Genomic DNA, 27,925 nt, shown 5'->3' on the forward strand with positions numbered 1-27,925 from the left:
GTGGCTGAAGCGCGGCGCGGTGGGGAGGCGCATGCGCGCTGGCGGCTGTAGAGGCGGGGAGGCGGCGCGGGGAGGAGGGGTAGGCGCTTCCCCCCATTTAGCGCGGAGGGAGCGGGAGCGGCGCTTTCGGGTGCCGGCGCGGGCGAAGCCGGGCGGCCCGAGGGGACTGTCGGAGCGGGGGGAGCCACTCGTGCCGCGGCCGCCGCCCGCGCTCCCCGCTCCTCCTCCGCCGTGAAGCGCCCTCCACCCCGCCCTCTCCCCGCCCGGGACCGAGCCTGGTGGCCACAAAATGGCGGACGGGGAGCTGAACGTGGACAGCCTCATCACTCGCCTGCTGGAAGGTGAGCGGGGCGCGGGCGGCGGGGCCGCAGCGAGCCGCCGTCGCCTCCCCGCGGGGCGGGGGGAGCGGGCGGGGCGGCCCCGGGCAGGGGCAGCGGCAGCGACGACGCCTCCCCCACGCCCGACGCCGGTCCCGGGGGGCGGCGGAGAGGGACTCGGCGCGGTCGGGCCTGCGGCCGTCGAGGCACTGGGGCGGAGGAGGCGGCTTGTAAGCATCTTCTGTGCACTGGTGTGAGGGGGGAGCCCTCGCTGCTATAGGGCAAGTGGCGGCTTTCTTTTTCTTTTTTTTAAAAAGCGCCTTGCAAGCGCTCTTCCTCCCGCGGCAGCTGCTCGGGTGAGGGGGGAGCTAGGGCAGCCTCGCAGCGGCCTTATCCTTTCCCGTTTCAGGGAGGTTACTCCCCTCCTCCGCGCGTACAATTACGTGTGCAGGCGAGATTAGGTGCGGAGCTGCGCGTGTATGTGCCGGGGGAAGCAGAGGGACTGAGTAGGCTGGCATTGCTCTGCCCGCCTATGAGCCGGTCTCCAGGGGTGGTTCTCGGGCGGCTGGATAGCTGTGAGCCTGGTCTCGTGGAAGACTAATATCTGTGAGGGGTTTTGTGTGTGTTAAATAGTGTCGCTTTCCTTTAAAATACGGAGAAAATTGACTGTCTTCCAGCTTTTGGAGAAGCTGAGGAATTATTCCTAGTATTCTTTTTCTGTATAAATTACGTCTCAAATATCTGCTCTCAGGCCTCTTCTCACGTTAATCTTCCATTCCACATTCAGCAAATTCCTACTATGTTGGAGGTGATTATCCACTTATTTAGTGGCTGTACTTAGATATTTGGATCACTTGGAAGAAGGCTTTCAGAAAGTAATTTATGGAGCCTGTGCAGTTCTGGGACAGAAAAAGTCTGAATGTTTTGTTTAAGAGTTACTGCAGTGTTTTTGTGGCTTTTGCTTTTTGGGGGGAAGGTAATCGCTATTTTTAAGTGAAACTGCTAATTAACTTAAAGGATAAAAGTCAGTATTTTAAAAATACAAGCGTCTGGCCAATTGTGCTCATGTTTGTATTTTAAGAAAAGTATACAGTGTAGTATAATGCAAAAAGACCCCACAGGTATCATCAGTCAGCAAAGTGCATCTCTGTTCACTAATACTGATAAACCTCACCTTTTTCTGGACCTCAAAACCCAGGTTAGTAATGAAGGTAGTTTTTCAAGACAAACCACATGGTAACCTAATAAATATTGACTTCCTAATGTATACTTTTTTCAGGCTTTCAAAATGTGCGTATCTGTATGTCTTTATAAAAAGAGAGAGGCTTGAAAGATCTTTGAAGGGTACTTTTCCCTCTCTTTTTCTCCTTGCTCACCTGTCTAGTTATTTAAATATATACTGTTTTAAGAGTAAGTGGTTCTGCAGTGTTTTGCTGTACAACTTGTTGTGTTGTTCTGCTCTCAGTTATTGTAAATGGTATGCTGCTTATCCATTTTTTTATGAAAGAGCTTTGAAATACTTATTCCTTGCCTTTTATATAAACCATAAATGCTTTGTGTTGCTGTATCTCTAACATTTTTGAGTTATGGTTGGGTACCTTGAATCTGAGCAACCTAATCTGCACTTTTTTTCTGTAGTACTTTAAGGATATGTACATGCAACTTCTGAATCAAGCTTTTCTTTAATTTTATCTCTCTGTTTTTTGGTTTCTTTCTCTGAGCAGAGATTAGGAAGATTCTTAAGGAAAACAGGACATGTTTCTTCTCTCCTTGTCACCTAGTAACTGATAGGAATGCCTCTTGCAACCTCTCATCATCTCAGAAAGAGAGAGGATTCTCCTAGGTTGTATTTGAGAAACTATTAGAAGAATACATGCACTCTATATGAATTTGTTTTGCTTGCACTTAACATCTCTCATTTCCTGTACTGCTGGTGTATTGTGGCTGAAGCTGTGGTTCAAATATTAGTCTTCACAGTGAAGCTTTTTGTACAATTGGACAGTTCACATTCTGGGGTTCATGCTTTTGCTTAGCTGACTTGTACTGGTAAAGCAGGTAGAAACCACTCCTGTCAGTGTGTGCATTCCCCCTCCCCAGCAGTCTGGAAAAATTTCCATCAACACTTACTCTAGAGCAATTAATTTAAAATAAGGTTTTTGCTGCATTTCCCCCACTTCAGCTTTGACTTAAATGCTGAGGAATTATGGCTTTTGAGCTGTATAAAAGTGCACATTAAAATATCCAAAAGACATTTTTATGAAATGTTGGGTTGCCACATATATTTAGTCCTTTTGGTAGTGTTAAATGGATGGCTTTAAGTTTAAACAGCAGTCTACAGTTGTTGACTGTTGCTACTGCTTGTGAACTTTAAAGTGTAGCAAATGCATATCAAAAGCCACAGTGACAGGAAACTTCCCTTACTGCCCTTGGGTTGCTGTTTGGGGACACCTGTTTCTAGGCTGTGATACTAGCTGTCATGAGTCTTTGCTCCTACTTTAATTAGGTTACTCTAACTGTTTTTACCCTTGTTGCTCAAAACCACTTACAATTCAGGTTATATGACACACTAACTTGCCTTTTGATCAGGATTACCTACTTAGATCATATTTCCCCCTGTGTGTATGCACGCACCGATGTGTGTGCACACTTTTTTTGCTAGTTATCAATATAAGGAGGCCTGTAACCAGGCCACTCATTGGAAACATCCTCCCAACCCTCAATACATGTGAATGCGTGCTTATCCTAAATGTGTTCTTATTTTAGAAGAGATTGAGTGCTAGAAGCCAGATTTATTAACACTGGAATTTAAACTGGGGACAGTTTTCAGAGAGACTCAGTTGAGCCATTGTCTAATGCAGGAGTCTCTTAATACCTTAATTTCTAGTTTTCATGTTCTCACATAAGAAAAAGTGTAAGAATTTTCTTTCATTACATGAGCGGTGAACTTAGGAATGATAAGAGCTTGTTTGGAATTTACTTTCTTTTGTAATGTCTGGTAAATGGTAGATATTGGTACCCCTATAAATAACTTCTAGTTGGAGAAAATAAAACTGAGTAGTGTATGCTTAGAGTGTGAACATAGTTCTTTCTTCTTTTTCTTTGTTTTTTTCTACCTGTAGACTTAAATTCCCGTTCATGCTTCTTCACTGGAAGAAACACCAGTGCTTTTAGATGTATGCCTGACTGATCTTGGAGATGCTTTTTGCTGATAGTAAGATCTCATTTGATATAGAAATCAGTCATAAATGAATTGCAAAGATATAGGGACATATAAACACAAAATTCCGTAAGTGTAGCTAAAATGCTCTTGGACTGATGTGACCACACAAGCGAATAAACTGGATTACTCTTGAGACTGTTTCCTTCGTACATATGCAGAATTCTTAGTAGTGGTTCAGTCTTGGTTGTGTTATGTTTTACAAAAAAGACTATTGGCTCTTTTTAGCTTAATTCAGTGTGCTGACTCTTTTCTAGTCAAACTTTTTTTTCTTCCTGCCTTTCCAGCTGTGCCATCTGGTGGATAGATCTTCCCAGTCCATCCTAGCTGTGGGCAGCACAGGCATATGCATATGGAGTATTAAGACAACAGATGTGGAATATGCTGTGATTTTGCCCCAGTGAGGCGTACTGAGTCTGCTAAGCTAAACTGGCCCAAGACTAGGCCAATAAATGGCTAATTCAATTTTAGCTAATCTAAGCTTTGACAATGTGTAGGAATGGTCTGTCTGTGTCACCACAGGGCTGCTGGAATATATGTGCTTTCTCTTGTACAGAATGCTCTTGATGGTGTTAAGTAAGACTAACATTTCTGACTGCGCATTGGACTTCCTGTTTGCATGCTATAAGTCTCCTAAAATTTCTGAGTATCAGGCAGCTCAGTTGGACTGTGTTACATTGCTAGAAATACAGGTATTTGTATCTATCCTGGTAAACACTGAGGAGATTACTATATGGAAGAGAGCATGTACTTGGGAAAGCTCAGATATGTAGCAGCCTTAAATATAAGCTGGATTTCGGTGATGAGTCTGTTTATGTAGCTGTACAAACTCAACTTGTCCAGAGAAGGCCCCTTGCTTGTCTAGGTCTAGCTAAACCTATTTAAAATTAACAACTTGAATTCAGTTGATGGAACTTGATTTGGATCTGCTCTAAAACTAAGTCATTTTCAGTGAGGCTAGGATGGCTGCTAGTGCTGATAATACCGATCCACCAAGGAAGCTGGGAAACACTTAACCAGGAAGAGAATGCCAGACTTTCATGCACCCTTTATTATGTTTAATGATTTTTTTGTGTTTGCCTTAATAAAAGCTGGTTGTGTTGTGATATCTTTTTTAAAAAAAAACAAAAACAAAAAACAAACAAAACCTTCAGTGCCTTCTGATTTCAGAGGTATTAGAGATTCAAGTTGTGATAAAGACTGAAATTAGAATACTTTTAAAGTGAAGAATGAAGTTGAATTTGAAATGCTAATGAAATAATTATGATTTTCCTTACTAGTTTTAACTGCTACAGAGCTACTGTATTGTACTATGTACTATGTACTAGTACTATGTACTAGTATGTACTATCATACTATGTATGTACTAGTATGTACTAGTATGTACTATGTACTATCATACTATGTATTATGGCTGATTAATTTGTTTGGATTTGGTTAGTGTGTCTTAAAAACGGAAACCTACCTAGCCAGCCTGGTATAATACAGTATTAGTGTATGCAGTTACAGGCTTCAAAACTGATACTGAAAAGGGGAGGGAGAGAGAGAGAGATGTAGAGAAGAAAAATAGAATTTAATGGTCCATTGCAGGACAATGAGAAAACAAACAAACAAACAAAGCTATAGAAATAAACCTTGCAAGAAACAGACTGTGACCTGGTTTAGTGTGGAATTGCTGGATAACCTGCTACTAGAAAGATAAGAGTAATTTAACAAGGAGTTTCTGGAAAAAGATGGATGCTTGCAGTATTCTGAATCTTTTATTTTGGAGAGAGAAAAGAATTAGTAGATTTCATTGTATATTGCCAGGAGGGTAGGTATTGCATTAAACAGGGAGAAGAGATGGAAGAATGTCATTTGTTTCTGGGTTTGCACAGCACTGCACAGATCAACCAGTTCATCCTTGACTTTAGAAATGCAGGACGAATTGGATAGTTGGCTGGAAAAGTTATACCAAAGGCCAAGAGCCCAGCATCAGACAATGTATGCTGCTGTCCCTTTATTTTGTCCACTTATTTTGCTACTTTAAAACCTGAAGGGTTCAGTTACTGTTTCATTTAGATATTCTGCAGCACTTAAAGAACATTTTTGACTTTACTCTTTTGGTGTCTTGCTCAGAGTACAGCAAAGTCATAGTATAAAAGCACTGCTTTTATTTAATGTAAGCAAGATGCTTTTTAATTCTTTGGTAGCTGCAGTGAAATACTCGTCAGTGACCATTACAAATGTATGTGTTAGCTTTAATTAGAAAAAAAAAACAATATGGGGTTGAGCACTAAGTCCAACAGTCAAGCATACTATATTTGGCTGTTGCTCAGTGAGGTCAGATGCTGCACACATGAAGAGTGTGTGTATGGAGGGGTCTAAGCGTAATTACAATCCAGAGTACTTCTAATGCAATGTACATCTTGTTCATAATTTTAACATAGAAATGACCCTGTTTTTTTGCCTTCTCATACTCTTGTCATATGATTTGTCTTGATAACGGGGTGGGTCATCTTAGTTTTACAGTGTCAATTTGTTTTTTTGGACAATTTAATAGCAAGCTTGGTACAAAGCTTTTGTATGCATATATCCAACATAGCATATCAGTTAACTTAAATGTGTAAGAAATTGAAGATGTGCAAGAGTAAACCCCTAGCTTTTTTGTATTACAACTTTAACTTTTCTCCTTGTTACTTTGCAGGAGCTATGAAGTAACTTTAATTTGCCCTTCCTTTCTCCAGTTTTAGGAATTTTGTTAGCAATGCATTAGAGGAAAAGAAAATTAGAATTTTAGCTTCTTTCTCAAGGTTTATGTTGCATGTCCAGTTTCTTACTGGATTGAGCAAAGCTCTGTCAGGAGTTTGTTCCTATGTTTTTTATATTATTGTCCAGTATTGTGACACATGAATGAGAGCTATTTTAAGGGTGGTTTTGTTACATCTATTCTGAAGTTTCAAAAATTAGCATTATTGGCTTAGCTCGTAATATTTTGCTGTAAACTATGGAGAGCGGTTACTTTTGAATGACAGTTGTACAACTTTAAAAAATATATATATATATTTTAAAGGAGTAGAAGCTTTGCATTCCAAGATGGAGGATGCTGTTTAAATCCAACCCTGGATTCCTAACTTAAAGTTGTGAAAGCGTCTCTCAAATTTTTAAGATGCTGAAAGCAGATATTGTCAGAACATGTTTCCAAAACTCAAAGTATAAAAAGACTTTTTCCAGGGCATAGGCAATACCACATCTGCTTTCCAAATCCATTCTATTTCTGCTTTTGAGAGGTTTACTCATAAGTACTTGTAAGTATAAGAAAGAAATAATTGGGTGTCATAGTTAATAGTCAGTTGTTAAACACTGCGGGGACTGCTATGGGGAGCATGCTTGCAGTCACAGTTTTTTGTCCTGTTCCTCCCCTCCCCCACACTGGTACTAGTCCACGTTCACTGTGGATGCATTCTGCAACTTGGGAAACAATCTAGATTAGATTCTTTTCTTGTGTCTTCATGCTGGAAATAAGGGTGATTCCCTAATACAGTTTATTATGTGGTCATGCAAATGTGTATGTGAACAAAGAGAGTTGGGGAAAGAAAGGCTGCTGCTTAGCAGTAATGCCAGCCCAAATTATTTATGAAACTTCAGAGGAGTCTATCTGGGTTTTAATGTTATGGTAAAACTGCACATGTTTTGCCCAGTAAATGGGATATAAGTGGTATTGGAGAACATGGTATAAATGCTTAGGACAGCTGTGCATGCCTCAGTTGATTTAATAATTGAAGTTACTTCTATTAGTGATGCCACAAAATAAGAGGCTTAGTTACTTAGTGGGAGATGTATTTAACTATGCTGTCATACTATTTCTGTTACATGTTCTTCAGTTTGCAAAAGAGTATGGCTAAAGGAGCAATGTTCATAGAACTTCCAACAGCTAGTTCCTGACTCTTTAGTATTTTTCTTCCTCTCCAGGACTGCCTTATATAATCTACTAGTTTGTGGCATGAATTTGGAGGGATAAAAATCTATTTTTCATGTGTTTTCGTTCCTACTACTGTGCAGCTCATGTCTTAGATTGCTAATTGTTTTTTGTAGGCATGTTAAGCTTGCTTATCAAAGGTCATGAAGATGCTGAGACTATTTTAATATTGATTAGAGCAGGTTTTGGATTAATCTAGGAACTACTGTCCTAAAATAATATGCTGACAGTACAATACATATAGTTACTTTTAAATCTCTTTATTCCCTGCTGTGTCACTCTGTTTTAAGCTCCTTGCAGCAAAGATTTGTTCTAGCATAGCACTGCACACGTGGGATGGAGTTACTGTCCTTACCCAAGACCTTTGGGTAAATCTGAGCTTGTTTACAACATCTGTATCTTGGACAAAAGAGAATTAATTTGTCTAATGCTGAGATGCTGTTCCTGCCCTGGGTAAGCAGTAACTATTAGAAATAAATGGCTTTCCTGATGCTATTCAAGGTTTTTTGTGAGCTTCAGTTTTTACAGTGTATGCAGCTATGACTTGCATGCCTTATAAACAGTTAGCTATAGCAAACTGCTGCAAATAAATCTGGAAGATACTACTTATAGTTTTTTCTGGTTTTTATAACCTCTTCTTAAATCTGTTCTTGAGGATTTGGCTTTTGAAAAACTAGATATGGTGAGATATGCTCTCTTTTGCTGTCCTCAGGATACCCAGCTGAGTGGAGAAAACTCAAAATGAAATTCTAGTTGTAGTGCAAGCTAGTGAAAGATGTGTTTATTCTTGCTTATGTACTCTTAACCACAGCTATGGCACAGCTGTTTCAGGTTAATTGACTAACCTTTCAGTCCATTTGAAAGTGAATCCAGTTAAGTGCTGAGGCTTTCATGGTCATGGTAGTTTCTCATTGCTGAGTATGTGGTAGTACTGTTAATAATGACCAGAGAATTGTGGGAGAAACTTCTTTTCTCTTCATCGTTGGTGATGAGAACATGAAATTACAGGCTTTAAACCTCTTCAAATGTAACTGACCTTACCTGTCTGCAGTGTGGAGCTGCTGACTAATCAAATGGGGTCTTTGCAAGGGTGTAGTACCCCAGATCTGTTCCCTTCGCAACAGTTGGAAGTAACAGCAAACATTAGGAATGTTTTGTCTCCCCTTCTGAGGGTGACATGTTTGCCATCGTTCTGGAAACCTCTCTTATCTAGAGAATCCAAGGTATAATGAGTTGTTGGTCTGCTTGTTATGGGTTTGCAATATATTGTAAAAAGGAAAGAATGTGTGTCTGGAGACTGGGTGCAGCAGCTGTGGCAGTAGCTGAATTTCAAGGAGTAAGCTGTATCTTCACTATGTTTTCTAAGGCAAAAATCCAGCAGCACTTTTAAAGCCTCAATCCTTTTCTCCTAAAGCAATTGTCCTAAGCTTAAAGCTCCCTTTAACCATAGCTAAAGATTTGTGTTTTAAGAAATACTAATTGGGTCAAAGTTATTCCAAGTATTATGGGAGCCCTCCTTGAACTGCTGTTTCATGGGTTTGGGCTCTGTGCTTGGTCTAGTACTACTTACATTAACACTTTTTGTATATGGTGGCCTTTCCTAGATTTCAATTCCAGAACTAGTAGAGTTGCAAGATGCGTGCAAATCTACAGTTCATTTCTTGGTTTTAAGCTACATAATGCTTTGCTGTTTTAAGCTGTTTTATGCCAGTAATTAAATATGGAGGAAACTTTCATTGCTTATTGAAACAGGTCAAGAGAATTTGTAGCAGAAAAATGTGATTGAAAAGCTGGGTGTGTGTATAGTGTGCCTCTTCAACGTGACCTTGATGTTATAAGCATCTCACAGCTATGGGTTTAAAGCATAAGTTAACAGAGCTTCAATGACTATCTTTTCATTGAAACAATTATTTAGACTGTGCTTTTTCGGGTGGGAACTCTGTCTATAGTGACTGTCTATTGTGCTTAGCATAATGAGATTCTGATCTACGAATGGGATGTCTAAAGGTGGGGATTGGAGGCCACAAATCGGATAAAATCTTATGCAAAGCTTTTGAGCCTGAGATTCTTCACTGGTAATCCCGTTGGGGCTGGAGACATTTAAGTGCATCATCTAGCACACATTTGAGATGTGGTGACGTGGAAGCTTGTAGGCACTTATTCTCCAGCCCCTTTAGTTGTGTCTAATGTGTGGCCTTTTATTCTTTTAATGTTAGTCAACATGCTAACATATTAAGAATGACAACACAAAAGTGTTACTAAATAGCTGCATTTTTAATATAGTCGAAAACTTAATTAGCAAAAGATATGTGGTTTATCATATGGTAAATATCATCTGGTATTAATTTGGAGTTTCACTATGCCACTTTAGAAAGGCCATGCTCTTGTGGGATTGTAGCGATCAAAGCATCTCCTTTCTATAGCCTCACTGCAGATGGTTTAGTTCTCCTGCTGTTGTGGCACTCACTGGCTGTCCCAGGATCTAGTTTCAAATCTTTTCTTCCCTGCTTAAGATAACCATTCTCCATTTCTGCCTTTCATCTGTTCCTGTGACTGCCTCCTAACCTCAGCTGATGATGTGATATTTTTTTTTAACTTCAGTAAAAGCAGTTCTAAACAAGGGATGTTAAACCTTGGTATTTGATAGAGTAGTGTTGGAATGATCAGGTGTACAGTTACATAGGGAAAAGTATGCAATGATAACCAGAGCAGAGCTTTTTGAGCTTAACACTTTGGACTGCAGTAGAAGGTGACTTAGAGCAAGTTGTTTCCTCTCATATCCTCTTTTCCCCTTTGTAAAAATACTGGTAATGATACCGATCTCCTCTGCAAAGTATCTTGAGCTTGTGTAGGAGCTAAGCTGAAATAAAAAGAAAAGGGGGAGGTAGTTTACATTCATTTCTTTAACTCATTTTTCCCCCACATTTAACTAATTAAGGTTGCAAGTTAATCTTCTGTTTTGGAGGGGGAAAGCAGAGAGTCCAGGAACTTCTCTTAGCTGTTAACTAACTTTTGCTGTTCTGTCAGCAACTATCTTACTAGACTTCTGAAGGTGCAGCTAAAACTTTTACAAGGTGATACCTTACTATGTTTGAGTTTGAAATCATTTGGATTCAGACTGCTGCAGGTTCATGTACCTTCTCTTGTAGTTACTGCTATGGTTTCATGCTGAATGTTACACACCTAAGCAGATGGCAAAACAGGATGTTCGCCTGTTGTAGACACTGATAAGTTCTGGTTTATTAGTTTGAACAGGGAAGACTGATTTATGCTGAGATGTTAAACTGAACTGGATCAGCCAAAGTGCAGACACGTTTGTTCTCTTCTGCAGCTTCATGTACACATTAAAGCCTCTGACAGAGGAATTGCATAGATATTTGTGGAAAGGAACAGCTGCAGATAGACTTGCCAGAGGATGTTGGTTGGAGTGCAGTGACATCTGAATGCTTTCAAAACTTAGAGTGCTAAATACAGATCTGAGTACCTGATTGTGGTTTTAAGAGTAGTTTTACACTAATTAGAATGTCTTTGATATAAAGGTTCCAATAACTCTAGATCCATTATATAAAAACAAATTCCATCAACACTGAAATCATAATCGTTTTTAGTGTGAAGTTCCTAATATGAGCAATTTCATCTGCTAGGAGTGCAAGCATGCCTCCTTTCATTGTCTTTAGCTAGTCATGTTGAACTCAGCAGGCCTAAAGATGTGCTTTCGTTGTGTGAAAGTATTTTCAGGTTTTATGGTCTCAGGATTTTGTTTATTGTGAATAACAATGTGATTGCTGATTTAAATACTTCTTAAAGTTGTTATTTATACAAATATAGACTAAAGCAAAACTCAAATTGTTATCTTCTCAGAAGCTGATGTAACAGGAATACACACAAACCTTTAAGCACCAGTTACCAAAGCATCAGAGTTTAATTTTGGAATTTATTGGAATACCTTGTTCCACAACATTTGGTACATATGTTGGAGTGTGCTGGCATTTTGTTAAATACAGATCTCAAATGCAGAACACCTGTGCTTGTCTTATTGCTGTGTATTTATATGATAGTTGTCTTCAATTGTTATATGTATCGTTTCAGTACGAGGATGTCGTCCTGGGAAGATTGTTCAAATGACGGAAGCAGAAGTTCGGGGTTTGTGCATAAAATCACGGGAAATCTTTCTTAGCCAACCTATTCTCTTGGAACTAGAGGCACCTCTGAAAATCTGTGGTACGTAGACTTCATATGTGTGTGTTTTATGTATTGTAATTTATTTAATTGTATGTAGTTGGGTATGAAGGAAAAGATCAGTGAAGAAGACTTTGGGAATAGAGGAATGACCTTGAGTGATACCAGATTGGTGATTGAGGTCTCCACAGTCTCAGTTTAGTCTTCAACTTGGGTTTGATTAAGTCAGGAAAAGGCAGCTAACGGTGATTTTCTGATGCTCTCAGTAGTGTTTAGGACTAAGTTTTGTTGGCAATAAGAGTTGCTTGTGGTCTCTTCTGATGCAAATTTCACAACCTGCCCCTCGTACATCCCTAGGGACTATTTGCAAGGGCAGTTATTTTTAATTCAGATCATTTCTCTAAGCAGTTAGTTTTTAAAAAAGAATTGCTAACACTTGCTGTTAGTCTTTTAGTTAAAAGAATAAAATTGGATGTGGACTCTAGGATTAGTTACTATGTAATAAATGCCTTAAGCTTTATAGAAAATTTTGGCAAATATTACTGCTATTAAATATGGAGAAACCTAAACTCTACTTGTTCCTTCTTTTGAAGACATCTAGCATGTTATAAAGCTTAAAGTATACTGTTGATCAGTAAGCATGCTTGTTGAAAACTTGCAAGAGTTTTGCAAATACTGGTTCGTAATCGTCCTTCCAGCTATTAACAGCAGATGCATTCTTAGAAAGCATACAATTTCTTAAGTTAGGTTGCTTAAACTTTCGTAGTCTTAAAACTGAAGCGGTCTTTGAATTTGCTGATATCAGTGTGCTCAAAGATAGGTTAGCTTCTTGGCTTCCTCCTGGCAGACCTAATGTAACAATGTATCTTACATTGAGAGGCTATTACCAATTAAAAAAAAAAAACTTACTAATAGCAAAGTCATTTTGTATGATTAATTGCTTGGTAAAGTGGGGAGGAAAGAAGACCAGCTTGCTTAATGAATGAAGCTGAAGGTAAAATCTATCTTTATCACTTTCTGTGTTTATGCTGCACTGAAAAAAGACTACAATGGTCTCATTGTATTCCTAGATAAAGAAAAACAGAAGCTCAAAACATTTAGATTGTTCATAAATCAAGGTCTGCAAAGTATATTTAGACTCCTTCAAATGAAGCTAGATTCTCACATTCTCACTTGTTTACATCCAGACAGTTGAAAGAACTGTTAGATGCACAATAACACTAGCAAATGTACAGTTAGGCATTTGTTGTTGCTAAGTTAGCTTTCAAACACAGTGGTAGCACCAGGAAGTGTCAGATAAATCTAATTTTAATATTAGAGCAGTTGCCAGAAACATTTGGATAAAAGTGTGTGGGGAGGGGGGGGAAATCACTCACACCAAAAGCAAAATATGCAGCTGTACTGCTTTGAACTACTATTTTAGTGTGTTGAGGCAATGCCTGAGGAACCGTTATAGGATTGTCTTTTATTTTGAACTGACTTGATTATAAGAAGTTTTTACATCTTGAATGCTGCGTTTTAACATAAGATGAAAGATGTTCTTATGTAAACTTTCATTTTAAAATAACTGCAGTTTTTACTGTAAGGCTTTGTATCTGATGGACTTCAATCCAGCTTGTGCTTATATGAAGCAGTATTTTAAATTCCAGGTACTGTGAATAGAATATTAAATGCTTTGATCCTGTTAGAAAATTGCTTCTACAAAATGTCCATTTACCCTTTAAGGACTTTGATCTCTCTGGCTTGTATGTAACTAAAACTAATTCCGGACAATGAACAGAATAATTGTAGTAATCTTTCTGTAATATGTTTACTTGGTAGCTAATTCTGGTGGTGATTAACTCTGGAAACATTGATAGCATAGTTCTGGAGTACTGGACTCAAAGATGACTTGTTGATGAGTCTTGTCTTCATGTTGTGACCTGGAGATCTCTAAATATCAAACAGAATAGCAGTTGTTCTTTTTGCCACGTATATGGAAATGGTTTTAGCCAGTCATACTTCAGTGACTGTGTGGAATTGGGTAGTGGATAATCTTTCCAGTTAGGAAGGGAAAGTTGGGAAGTGATCCCCTTCTGAGGGAGAAATGTTTATGGAAGAATGTTGCCTAAAGAAGGGGAAGTATTGAATTTTTCATGGAAAGAGTAAGGAGTATAGCTACGTACACCTGTTACCACCCTATGCTTTCACATTTGAGCCAGAGAACACAGTTCTGGGAATTTTTTTTTTTTTTTTTTCTTTTTAGATTATGGAAAAATCTGTAGGGATTCTTTAAGAGGCTTTGGAAACTGGTTTTCTACTGGAGGATAGCTGTGTTTAACAAAGACAGATATTTTATCGCTGAACAAGTAGCAGAAGTGAAAATGCATTTGTGGAACACTTTGTCTAAAGAACTGAGAGGCAGTAAATTTAAACAGGGTACAGCATGTATTGTAGGTTTTTTTGGGTGGTCTTTTTGCACTCAGTCATTTTGGTAAAGAATTCTACAAGAAACAGGAATACATGGCATTACTGTACAAGGTACTGTAAAGTAGCTTTAGTATATTCTTTATCCTTACATGCAGCTCACATGACTAGTTTTGGTTAGTCTGGTATGATTTGCTCTGGTGTCACAACTGCTACACAGAGCTCTCTCATGGAAAGCCTACTTAATTTGAAAGATGGCAGTATGATGAGTGGTAGCAGGTGAATCTGTTTGGGAAGCACTGCAAAAATTCATGTGGAGTAATATGAATGACAGTTATTTTTCCAAAGATCTACCTGCAGCATTGAGTAACTTGTAAGGAATACCAGTCTTCTAGCCTCTGTACTGTTTTTTATATAAATAATTTTTTCAAAGAGGAGTTAGCCTAAATGCTGGGGGATAGGAATCATAGTTCTGCAATGTTACAGGAGGACGAGCAGCTGACTTTTTAAATAAGCATTCCAGCCAGCACAATGTTCAGCTCCTCTCTAGTCTGTCTGGATTCTTTACTGATCTGCTTTTACAGTAAGTAATGTGACTTAACTTTCTATAATACATTGGTTTCCTGACCATGTAAGTGTTCCAGTTACAGATTGTCTTTTTGCTGTTGTTTTAATTTGCATAAATTAGGACTTTGTTAGAAGGCTTCAGCTCAGTTGGAACTTCTGTAGCCTTTAGTTTTCAGATTGTTTTCATAACTGACATAGCAGTTCTGCAAAGATTGTGAGAGTTATTTCCCTGTAGTGAGTGCTTCAGTTTGAGTTGTTAATGTGACTGTCACCCATCAGATGCCTGTTGCCAGTCTGTTTTTAAAGGAGAAGTTAACACTTTTCTTAAAATACTCACTAATAAAAAGTGATTAGCTTAATGTCTTGGTTTGTCTACTTTTTACACTGTTGCACTAACCCTTGGTAAACCTCTTTTTATTCAGGTGATATTCACGGTCAGTATACAGACTTGCTTCGATTATTTGAATATGGAGGATTCCCACCAGAAGCTAATTATCTTTTCCTTGGCGATTATGTGGACAGAGGCAAACAGTCTCTGGAAACAATTTGCCTACTACTGGCATATAAAATCAAGTACCCAGAAAACTTCTTTCTCTTAAGAGGGAATCATGAGTGTGCTAGCATCAATCGGATCTATGGCTTCTATGATGAATGTAAGCAAAACCTACTTTTTCTGAATGACTTTAGCTTAGTAATACTATAGTGTGTTTTGGAAGCACTTCTAGGTGTGACTCCTGTACTGCAAGGATTTCAGTGTTCTGTGGACTCACTTTTGAAACTTTCTAAAATTACATCTCAAAACAAAGTTGAAGTCACTCTAGAGTATTACTATTTGTGCTTCTGCTGTCCTTGAAATGATGTAGCAGAAGATTGAAACCTGAGTGCCTTTCAAAGAAATAAAGCCTTGTGAAGACAAAGTTTGTGAACATCTTTGGGTTGTGATATGTATTGCAGGTTGGCTGTAAAAAAAAATAAATAAATAAAAACACAGACAACAACCAAAAAACCCCACTACACAACAGACTTTTGTTCCTAATGTCACACTATTCTTCTAGGCAAGCGGAGATTTAATATTAAGCTCTGGAAGACCTTCACAGACTGTTTTAACTGTCTGCCTATTGCAGCCATCGTGGATGAGAAGATCTTCTGCTGCCATGGAGGTAAGCTGATAACTGCTTTTAAAGGCTGTGTCTAAACGGTTCTTGGAGTTAATATTATATCCAATGCAGTGTGAGCATACATAGCTGATATTTAGCTGGAGATGTTTGTCCTGATGTCTGTAAAGGTCACTGTTACGCCTTGTACTTCCACATGCACCTGGAAGCGGACAGATGTCCTTCTGTGATATATATGCCCACTGTGCTAGAGGGGCAAGGGCATCTATAAATATTTCCATCCTTGTATCCCTGTCTAAGGGATACTGAATGCTAGAATTTTTGCCTCAGTGCAGGTCCAGCTAACAGCCATTAGTACAGTCCTAGCTAAGGTTAGGATTCCTAGTGGTGAAATAAAAGAATTGCCTTTGCAGGTAACCCCAAATCTTTAATCTTGGCCCCTTTAGCTGGTTTCATAAGGTATAGGTGGAAGGTACCTCTGAGGTAACATAGTCTGGCTTCCTGCTGGACTGGAACAGGACTGTTAACATTAGGTCAGATCAGCCATGGCTCTGTGGATCTAGATCTGGAAGACCTTCACAGGTGGAAGATCTACAGTCTCTGGGCAACCCATGCCAGTGCTGCGCTATTCTTGTAGTGAAAAAGATGTTTGGTGTTGATCTGTCAGAGGCCTTTGTGACTTCTCCACATATTGGAACTTACTCAGGAGCTATCCTTTGTAGAAAGGACTCCTCATGCTTTTCCAGGCAGTGATGCTCACTGACTTTTCAGGACCTTGCAGAGTCATGTCATATTAATTGCAACTTTCTTTTGTAGTAGAAGTCATAGCCATCCTGCCTTCTTGCAGCTGTCTTTGCGACTGCCTCCATTCTTAAGTAGCCTGCTGCCTTGCACTGAGTTACCCAGAGATGGTCTGTTAAGTGTCGTGTCTGCATTGGCTGTGAGAGATCATTGGAGATCAGTGGAAACGAGCACTGCTGCTAGTCTGAACAGCTCCATTTGGCATTACAAGTAGTTTTTAGCCAAAGACCTGAGCAGACTTCCTGACTGTGAGGCTGTATTGATGGCTGTCATCCTGCCTTTACTGCTTACAAGTATCTTTACAAGAGCTCTGCCTGTATGGAATGCTATGCAGTAAAACTGATCCTGGCTTTTCCTGAGTCTTGTATTGAAAGCTTCTGCCTTCAGTGACTACTAGTGTAAACTATGTTTAAGAATGGTAGCATCCTCTAAAGTGCCTTATCTCTGTAAATACAGAATTAGTGCACTGGCAGATAGTTGAGTCAGTCTTTAAGTAGCATTGGCATGTTGGAGAAAATACTTATTTTCTCACAGGGTATCCCTTGAGCTCATTCAGTGTATGTGGGTGTCTTTAGGACTGGTACCTGTCATAGAAGCTAGATTTCATAATTTTAAGAATGTAAAATAAGAAATCACTTCTGCAGTAAGGGTGCAAAAATTATCAGTGACTAAAACCATTTAAAGAGTTTTTGTTTCCCCCAAAATTGGCTAAAGGAAATATTCCTTTGGTTATCGTTCTTATACAGTTTCTTGTTTCCCAAAGAAAATACAGTAGAGGATGAATGATAAATTATTGGGATGTTTCAAGCAAACAAGCATAGGTGGTGGGAAATCATCAAAGATGCTTAACAGGTAGAGTAGAATACTGTGTTCTGAAACAAAACTGATACTTCTGTGTGTATGTGCACGTAGGACCTGACAGTTATGAGCAAGAAGCCTAGAAGACTATTTTTTCAGAAAAATTTTTTTGTAAGAGATTAATTATAAATGTAATGGAGGGGATTAATCTCTCCTTTAATGAAGTACAAAAACTATTTTATGCATAGTATGCTTTAAGGATCTCCATATGAAAAGTAGCATTTATTTCTTTATTGAATATTAATTGTCCCTGAAACTTGCAAAGCTTTCAGCTGTAACTGAAATTACTAACACTCAGAACTGATTTGCAGCAGTGAAATAAGCTGGAAAGCTTACTGAATGTGCTGTGCGTTCCTCATAAGAAATGAAAGTGGATGTTCAGCACATCTAGATAAGTTTTACCCTTTTTCCCTGTTCTCCAACACTATCCAAACTGCATTCCAGATCCCCTGGAGTCTTGGACTACCAATGTCTTTTCATGGTGTTACTACTATAATAAACACTGAGGCAGCAACACAAACAGTACAACTCTGCTGGAGGTTGAAGCTAGCATACAGAGATAAGGTAGGTGCCTTTTTACTATATTGTGCATTTTTGCATAGTTTATTTTTAAAATATTGTCCTCTGGGATATATAATAAAACTTTGCAAAACCGCATAACATAGTAAACAAAAGGCACCTAACTTACCCCATTAGGCTATCTACAATGGCTACGTTTTTTTTCTAAACATAGACTTTCGGGGCATCTTTTTTTGATCACCTCACAACTTGAATCAAACCTCCACTGCCAACCCTGTCTCCAAATTGTTTAAGCTGCTGAAAGGATCTTTCACTGTACTCCTCCTGCCCTCCTCTCTCCTCTCCCTTCCAAATTTTGTTCTTATCTTAACATATTGCTCATCCAGCTCAGTGTTTTGGCCTTCTTTTAAGGCTGTCCTCTCAGCTTACTTTTGACTCTGCCTTTCATCTTGCATTGTTAGTTTGCTCTATAATCATTCCTAACTTCTCCTTTTTGCTTTATTTTGTATTCTGTACAGTGCGGTTTCTTTGAGATCAAGATATTTTTCCTTTTATCCATGACAGCACTCTGTAGCTGTGATCCTTAGAGACTTGCTGTGATTACTTTCATATTTTTACAAATTAGGCTCATATGTCTTGTTGATGGAACACAATGGTCTGCTCACATTAGATTTAAGCTCTATGAGATGGGAGTCAAGTTAGTTTAGTAGAATACTAGATACACGTAGCATTTGCAACTGCTCGGATTCTGTTTTTTGTGTGAAATTACTGATGTGAAAAGTATGCTAGAATCTTGTTTGAAGGGGAAGTGTCTGCTTGATGCTCTCGCATAGCGTCTAAAGAGACTTGAGGACCTTCCTACATTAATATGTAACAGTCACTCCTATTTTACCAGTTCTGCCTGATCAGAGTGTGGTTCACATCTAGGGCCTGAATTTGAACCTGTCAGTAGTAAGGGCAACTCATTTCCACTCTTCTCTTAGGGAAGAAGTGCTCTTATGCTACAGAAAGATAAGTCTGCAAACATGCAGGTAATTTCATGGGAGGGTTAGTATTCTACAGCTGTGAAAATATTGTAGTAATTGTAACTGCTATGAGATTGAGGCACTGTTTGCAATAGTGCATTTTTCTTTTAAAGAACTTTGGTTTGGATGTAACCTGAAATGCCATGAGCTGATTGTCTGAGGTCACAAACTGTGTGTTGCTGCAGCTGCCCATTACTGTATCTGAGGCTATGGTGCTCAGCAAGATCAGAGTAGAATCCAGGAACATTCATGCTAATGTAATCTACATGCAGATGGGTCAGATTTGAGGAAAAATAAGTGATAAGTTGGTCAAAGTTAAAACTGATTATCTGCTGATTATACCAACATGTATGCTATTCATTAATGAGTAGAACTGACTAAAACTCCTTTGTTACAGGGTCTGATGTTTTAATAGCTAATATAGTGTTAGAGATCTAATTTCTGCTGTTCTTCACAACTTTAACTCAAGGTGGTAATGAAGTTAGGTTTACCAACCTGATGAGAATAGAGGGCTTTTATAATGAGACCACTTTAACAAACACAATCTGAAACCTTAATACTTGAAGAACTTATGAGCAATGACTCCAGTACCTTGCCACTGTCCAAACTAGGATGTCAGCTGAAATTATTTTACACAGTGACTCCTCTCCAGTGACAGGTTTGCTTCTGCCACGTTTAAAGTTCTGGACTGAGTAAAAGGTATGGCTTGCTAATATAGAGTATGTGCCATTACAACTTCATGTTCCATTTTCAAACTTGCCACATGCTTAAATGACTTAGGCCAAGATCACCTAATTCTGTTTTTGATAATGCGCCATGACCTTTAGTTAAGATTATGTAAAGATGCTAGAGGATTTATTAGGCTCTCCATGTCCAGATGCCTCAAGTTGGGGGGAAAAAAAAAAGTTCTGGAGTGTGTATTTGAACTGTTCTAAGTGTGGCTTTGGTATCCTACACTTTGGCTGTAACTGCATCTTAATATGGAAAAACTATACATAAAAGCTGTGTCTATGTGATAAAATGATTTTTGAGTAATCAAGCTACTGTGATTTTACAAATAACTAGACAACTGAGCCATGATAGTGGAGCATCTTTGTGCTCCTTATCTATTGCAGGTGCAAAGTCAAGTCTTAATTTAAAACATCCTGTTGACTGTAGCTCAGCTGGTGTGTGGTACATGCTGAAATAACAACAGTGCAACTTGCTCGTGATTGCAGTCATAACTGCAGACTACTTTAGATGTGGTCTTTAAGAGCTGGGTGGGTTTTCTTCCTGTGCAACCACCTGATTTTCTAGAAGCTAAAGATAGAATAATGGAAATGCCATTCTTAATGAGATATCTCTGTAGTAATTTAAGAACAGCCATAACTGTGCTGTGTGGCTAAAAAGATGGTATGAAAATAAAGACCCTTACTATTTTTGCTTGTGTTATTGTGTCCCTTTGTTCAGGAACTTTGTTTTGTAGAAAACTGTCATTTGTTTATATTACAGTGGGAGCAATGAATGCTGTATTATTCCTAATTGTGTGTTCACTGGAATCCTTTCTACAAGTAAAATACAGAGATAAGTTGCTTGTTTCCTTGTATTTACAGGGCTGTCTCCAGATCTCCAATCAATGGAGCAGATCCGGAGAATTATGAGACCTACAGATGTCCCTGACACAGGTGAATCTCATGGAATTTACTCTAAATGGGCCTTAAAGATAATGATGATGGAATGGATATCTATATGTGTACAGGCAATTCAGTTACTTAAGGCAAGCTTTGTCTGCGGTACAATATTCCCTGTTTGTGCCTCTGACTTCTGTGCAGGGCATTAATCTTGTTCCTCTTTAACTGAGTTTTCTGATATTGTCAGGGGTTATTGCCTGTGTTATTGCTTGTCATAACAAACTAAGATGGGTCATCCTAGCATGCCTTAAAATGAATTTAGAAGTCTAATGAAAGATCACATGAAACTAAACAGCTAGTTCTTTTTCTTGCCTTGGTTAGGTACAGCCAAACCTTTTACGCTATCAAAGAACATAATTGTTTAAAGCTTGCTGAGGTATTTGGGCCTCTTTACATTTTACTGCTGACCCCATGTAGGAACATGTCTCATTCCTCTTCTAGCTTGTAAAGAGTAACTCCTTCTCCGATTACTGTGATCAGGATTTAAACTTGTTTATATCAGTGTGCTAGTCCTGCAACTTTCTTTTGCTGATACATTAATACATTAATACTACTTATGGTAGTTGGATGCTAATTGTTGGGGCAGGGAGGTGTACAATACTCTTTTTTAATGGTGTTAAGTAATCACTGTCCTTAGGGTTCCAGTTATTCCAGACTTTGTTACTAGTGTTTTGAGAACTGTCAAACAGCATGGTGGGGTATGTTTTTTTTAAGGCATTGCTTTCAACAGTGGTCTGAAGTTCACTTGCCTTCTAAAATAAAAGTAATATCACATTTAAACTAAATGCTGTTACAGTTAAAACCTTGGAATAGAGCAATTCTACTTCCTTTAATGTTTCTCAGTGCTGATCTGTAGCTGTAATTCAGGGGCTAATATCTATTTCCCTCAATAAACAACATTAATGTGCGAGCTAGTATATACATAACTGACACTGAGAAGCGTTACTAGACTGGGAAATGGGTATTTCTGCAGTGTAAATGACTGCATTAGTTTCTTGTGCATTTTTAATTCACTTGTGCATATCAAAATTTCAGAACACAGACTAGTAAAACTTTATCAGAGCTTTCAGAAAAGGTAGTTTTATTCAACAGGCTAATACTACAACTTGAGCCAATCCCTCTTCAGGAACACCCTTTCAGAATCTAGTCAAGTTTCCATGGGCGCATCACTGAAATTATATGTACTCCTAATATTAAAATAATAAAAATAAGTACAGAGATAAATAGACTTTTTGATCCACTGTGTGATTTGCTGTCTTCGGCAGCAGTAAAATGAAATGAGCTATAAGAGGCAAGTGCGCGTGTGGTACAGTGACATAGAAGGATAGGGCCTTTTGGACCTACTGAAGGCAACTAGAATTAGAGAATGGAAGTAAATCTTCTGGAAAACAAAAAATAATATGAAGCGTTGCATGCTGGGAAGGCTGAGTTCTTAGAAGGTATCCATTTGTGGAGGGATGTTGGTTGGCAAACACTTGTGTTGAAAGTATTAGGAGGCTTGTGCTGAGGAGATTAGATTGTTACGCTGTTTTCTTCAGGCCTGATGTATTTTAGAGAAAAGCCATTGCAACTTCAACTGCAATTTTAAAAGTTCTTAGTGGTATTTTTACAGGTTTTGAAAGCTGTTTGCTCAAGTTTAACTTTATATTCTAACATAAACCACTTGCCTCTAGTAACTTTCTAATATTTGCACTATGTAAGGCCAAGGTATAAATTTTTTTGGTGAGCAGTACTGATTATTCACTTTCCAGGAGATTGTAGCTCCCTCTTCTTTTGTGTTATCTTGAATTCCTCACATCAACTGTTTTGGTACACTAAAGGTCAGCCTGAGCCATTGCAATGGTGGCATCACATGTTTGAAATCTAAACATACTTATGTGCCATGGTTTCATTTTACTTGCATAGATGGAACAAGTTTGTTGCAGAGTTTTGTTAAAGGTCATAGAACAGATTTGTCTGACAGTGGTTTCAGGCATTAATTTTACTAGATCACAACCTGTATGACCTGTTGTTTAGGAAATAATGTCTTTGACATTTTGTTAGTAAATAATAAGATGTAATTGGAAGTTGAACTTCTGAGTGCTAGATAAAGAAGCCTACTGGGATCTCTTCTAGGTTCTGAAACAGTGCCTGGAAGTATTTAAATACTTATGAGATAATCATAGTTGCAAAAAGTACAATTTTGTGGAAAAGAATACATTTTGAAGGATTTTTTTTAATTGTAGCTGAATTGACTAGGTTCTTTCTGGTGTCAGTCCTCAAAGTTCTAAATCTAAAGGCATAGTTACTAATTTAAAGGGTCTCTTTTAGTACCTGTTTTTAACTCCTTTGTTAGCTGACCTTTCTTGTAGCAGCAAAAGGCCTTTGCCAGTTCTAAAAAGCCAGAGAAGTCAATTGTTCTAACTAGATTCCAGACTGGATGGCACCAAGGCTTTTTGAAAGTCAACCATTGTCCAACCAAGCTGAAAGTGCTAGCTGAAATAAAATTTCAGAATTTTGCCTTATTAAATTTTACAGTTTAGTCATATGAGGCTTTTCACGTACACCAGTAAGAATTAAAGCTTCTGGAAGCTCTTGATACAAGCTTCCTGTCTCTGACTAGTCTTGTATAGTATTTTAAAATTTTGTTACAGTTTTCAAATGAATTTTGAGCTATGACATGGGTAGTTGTCTTTTAAAATGCGTCCACTACAGTGTTTTTAAACTCCTCAAATGATCATTGCAAATACGCTAAATATTCCAACTAAGTATTACTTCAGAGAGGTCATACCTGTCTCTGATTTGTTCCACAAGATGCAGTCAGTTGTGAGGAAATAATCTTGCTGTGTTCTCTAGGCTGATGCAAACCACATCTTTTATGAGTCACAGTTTAAATATTGCAGAATTTGGTGCCAGGGCTTATTTTGTAAAGGAGAGCTGGTCCAGTAATTATACAATAATTTTTGATAACTTTAATATTATAGGATGATATTTTCTAAGACTAGCATCTTGTATTTTTCAAAGGCTTGCTGTGTGACCTGCTGTGGTCAGATCCAGACAAAGATGTTCAAGGTTGGGGTGAAAATGATCGTGGTGTTTCTTTCACTTTTGGTGCTGATGTGGTCAGCAAATTTCTGAACCGTCATGATCTGGATTTGATCTGTCGAGCTCACCAGGTATGATTTATACTGCTGTTGCTTCTTAAAACCTCTGCTTCTAGACTTTCTGCCTCTTCATTGGTGTTGCTTATGATGCATTTAAAACTTCTGTTGGGCTGCTTTATCTTAAGAAAAAGGTTACTTGTAAAGAGAGACTAAAGCTTGCTATTGTGTGCTGATTTCTTTCTATTGACTCTTATTGAATTGAATATCCAATATCAGTGAAGTAAACTATTAACATAAGTCAGGTCAGAGGGCAGTCTATTTTTCCTTCTGTAATATCTCTTTACTCTGTTAGACTACTGTATATATGAACATTAGAAGTGAAGTTAAGTGTCTTTTAAGTGGCATGGTGACTTAAAGCCAAGATTTAAAGTGAGTCTTCAGAGTCCTATTTCAATGTTAGTTCATTTGATAGTTCTGGCTTAAATTCTCTGCTTGGCTTCTTGCAAATATTCAATGCTTTTTGAATGTTTTTACAAACAAGTTTGTGCATAAAATCTTTTACTGTTGCCTACATTTTGGTTCAGCTATCTAGGGTGCTTTAGCACAGATTTGTTTGACTTACTGAAATGTGCAGAAAAGATTACCCTTGGCATGAACAGAATCTCTTAAGTACACATTTTTGTTTGCAGTTTTTATGAAGTTATTTTAAGCAAGTCTTCTAGTCAGGTGAACATCAGGTTTCAATTTCCTGTACAACATTTCAGTTTCGTTATGTAGGCAATTTTAGAAGCTCTTGCCTGCTGCGAAACAAAAATACTGTCTTGTGTGTTATTGTTTGGCATGGGTGCTTTTCAGAACACTTCAGTATTTCTCCTTGCCATTTACTGCTTTAAATATTAGACAGTGCTAGTCAGGGTATGGAATGGATGTTAATATCTCTTGATTGCTACCAGTGTTTCTGTATTCATGCAATTGCCTTAGTCCTTTACAAAAAGTTGTATGGCATCTTTAAAAGATAATGTGGTGACTAGACTAAAGCAGTTTGCTGTTGTACACTGATTTTGCCTCATTATAATATGAGGGGAAAGGGGATTATTCTGAGCTGACGCATCACTCTGCTTTCGCTATTTTACAAGCTAAATTGTGTTCTTAGAAAACATGGGAGAATCACTTTGCTTTTAGAGCATCAGAATTGCAAAAAGCCTTGCACTTCAGAGGGTTATCTGATTTAACACTGGACTGCAAGTGAAAAATAATGTTAAAATTGTGATAAAGTAGATATCCAGACCTTGTGTGCTGAGAGCTAATAGTTCAAATGTATCCAAATTTTGTATATAGGCCATAAAATACTGGGAATAGTCGAACTGACAGTGTGTAATCAGACTTAAAGTGTGACAGTATTAAGCAGTCAGACTGATACATGTTTAACATTGGAAATGTCACAGGTTAAGCTACTTGATTTGTCATTCAGCATCCAGATAGACAAAATGACTGAAGCAATCCTGTCTGAAGGTCAAGACGTTAAATACCTTTTTGATGTGTTCTTGTCATGTGTTTAGTATAAATTCTGTTTGCCTTAAGATTGGCCTTTTTTGGCAAAATGCATTTTTTTATGTTGTTTCTGTGAGCTGTATTGATTTCTCTGGTGTTGACAGGTGGTTGAAGATGGATACGAATTTTTTGCTAAACGGCAGTTGGTCACCCTATTCTCAGCTCCAAATTACTGTGGAGAGTTTGACAATGCTGGGGGCATGATGAGTGTGGATGAAACTCTGATGTGTTCCTTTCAGGTATGATGTTTTTGTACACTAAATGTGTACAAAGTTTTACACTAAAGATGCTGGAATATATGAACTGATCTAGTTTACTTGTTGATGTGCTTATGGTCAGTCTAAGTTAAAATACTTGAGCTACAGAAAATGCTGCACAGCGGACTGGTGTCTGGGGAGGTAAAAATACAGCTGCAAACCAGCTATTCTCCAGAGAACCGTGGGGTTTGCCATTTTCCAAACTCCTGAATACTAAGTTATTCCCTCTATTCAAATGGTTAATTCAGACTTTTTAATTGGAAATACTTTTTTTAGTCCTACCTAGTGGTCAGAATACATGATTATTCAGTCTAAGGGCATCCTTTTACTTAAGTTCCTCTGCTCAGATTTTATTCCCTCCTCCATCTTGGACATGAAGCTTTCAGCCCCTTTCTTCCCCCTTCCATGCCTAACATACAGCAGCAGAACCAGAAGGATTTATAAGTAGCATAACCTGTTGCCTTTGTACATGAAGTGATGCAGGCAGATTAGGAAATCTGTAGGATGGTAATGTACTCTTTTTCCCCTCCTACTCTTGTTTCTACTGAATGAGACTTCATGTTGGTTTAACAGTATCTGACATGTTCTCAGCTGTCACTGACTCAAAAGAACTTCTTTATTTTCCCTAAGATATTGAAACCATCTGAAAAGAAAGCCAAGTACCAGTATGGTGGACTGAATTCTGGGCGCCCAGTCACTCCACCTCGCACAGCTAATCCACCGAAGAAGAGGTGAAGAAAGGAATAACATAGAAACACCATCAGATCTGTCAAGGACAAAACTCCATATTACAGTATATAATAAGTGTGCACTGTAAAACCATCCAGCCATTTGACACCCTTTATGATGTCACACGTTTAACTTAAAGAGACGGGTAAAGGATCTTTATTAATTTTTTTCCAGTAGAAAGATGTGCGACACTGTATTGTAACAAGTATAGCTCCAAGTTCTAATATCCAGCATAGAGTAAAGAAAAAAAGGTTTGGAAAGAAAAAAAAACTGCAACTACATATTCACACTTACCACGGTTTTTAAAGTTGACCAACATCCCAGTTAAAACTTGATGTAATAGTTAAACCAGATGAGAGCATGATGTTCCATTTGTGTAATGTGGTCTTATTGTTGCTTGATTGCTTTTACTTTGATTTTTTTTTTTTTTTTTGTAGCTAGAATGATGCAAATATGGTATCTAGTCATATTCCCTGGCTCTCTTTTTGGAATTGAAATAAGGAAGGGGCTTTTTAGAACAGCCAGTGATCTCTTCTTATCCTCCCCCCTTACCCCCTGGTGTTCATAATATTGCTGCCCAAATGTGTGCCCCATTGTAATACAAAGTTTATATTATGGTAGTGGTTAAAAGGCAAACTAAGTCCAAAATGCCTAGACTGGACAGCTTGACAGCCAACGTAAATTGAGACAGAAAACCCTGTCTTGACTTTTTAACTTAAACTGCCACAGAATGAATTTGTGCACTACACTGTTTTAAATTATTGACATTACACTGTGCTATGGCACTTCATTTAACTTAGATAGGACAAAAATGGTATTGCCTATTAGTTGGTAACTTGATTATGTGGTACCTTGGCTTTAGGTTTTATTAGCATGAGCACCTTTGGCATGCTTAGCTTCCAGGTAACTCCCTACCTGCATCAAAATTCATCTTGCATAGTTCCACCGAACATGAAGATCCTTATTTGATAAGCCTTTGAAAACTGACATTCTTTTTCATAAGAGGGTGTATTTAAATGGATGTTCATCAGTGAACAATAGGTTAACTGACAAGTGGTGAACTAATATTGCTGTGTGAATGTCCTACATGATTGTAAGGCTTATGTCACTAAAGATTATATCCTTTGGATTTTCATGATCAAATTTCGTATACTATTGTATAGACTTCTGCTTTGTAGTGTACTATAGTAGCAATAATTTCTGTACATGATTAAGAGTTATGCAGTATTTCTTTCCAGTTCTCCCCTTTCTTAAAAGGGTTAACATTGACAAATGGCAAGGTATAGAGAAGATAAAGTTTCTGGTAGGATAAATGAAAAGCATGGATTTGTGATGCATTAGGATGCAATACTTATTGAATATAACTATAAAAGCTTTTATTGAATACTGTCAAATTTGTAAGATTCTTTGGGGGAAGGCTTCAGATTTATACCATTCTAAATGTGCATCAGTAGATGTAAAACTCTTCAATATCGTCTTTGAAAATTGAGGATTCTGGTAACTTACATTTTATGAACTGGCACATTATATAATGCAAGAGTTATATTGATTTCTGACACAGTGAGCAAGTTCTTTAAAATGGATTTAAGTCTCTTTTCTAATTCCATTTTGTTTTAAATGCATATTTTAAATGTAGTTTTTTCATTTAGTAAAAGTTGTCTAATTCATTTGAA

General features: G+C 38.1%; 1 protein-coding gene across 2 annotated transcripts; it reads left to right on the forward strand.

The window, feature by feature from the left end:
- On the forward strand, positions 1-27,925 carry PPP1CB (protein phosphatase 1 catalytic subunit beta). Of its 2 annotated transcripts, none has more exons than XM_026121191.2 (8): positions 1-341; positions 11,582-11,713; positions 15,067-15,297; positions 15,700-15,804; positions 20,555-20,626; positions 23,636-23,787; positions 25,371-25,505; positions 26,154-27,925. In XM_026121191.2, exons 1-8 carry the CDS (start codon positions 290-292, stop codon positions 26,256-26,258), a joined length of 984 nt encoding a protein of 327 aa, XP_025976976.1. In that variant the 5' UTR covers positions 1-289; the 3' UTR covers positions 26,259-27,925. The 2 variants fall into 2 exon arrangements, with proteins under 2 accessions (XP_025976976.1, XP_064365625.1); XM_064509555.1 differs by lacking the exon at positions 1-341 and adding an exon at positions 418-547.

Source organism: Dromaius novaehollandiae, chromosome 3 (assembly GCF_036370855.1).
Source record: "Dromaius novaehollandiae isolate bDroNov1 chromosome 3, bDroNov1.hap1, whole genome shotgun sequence".
Classification (NCBI taxonomy): Eukaryota; Metazoa; Chordata; class Aves; order Casuariiformes; family Dromaiidae; genus Dromaius; species Dromaius novaehollandiae.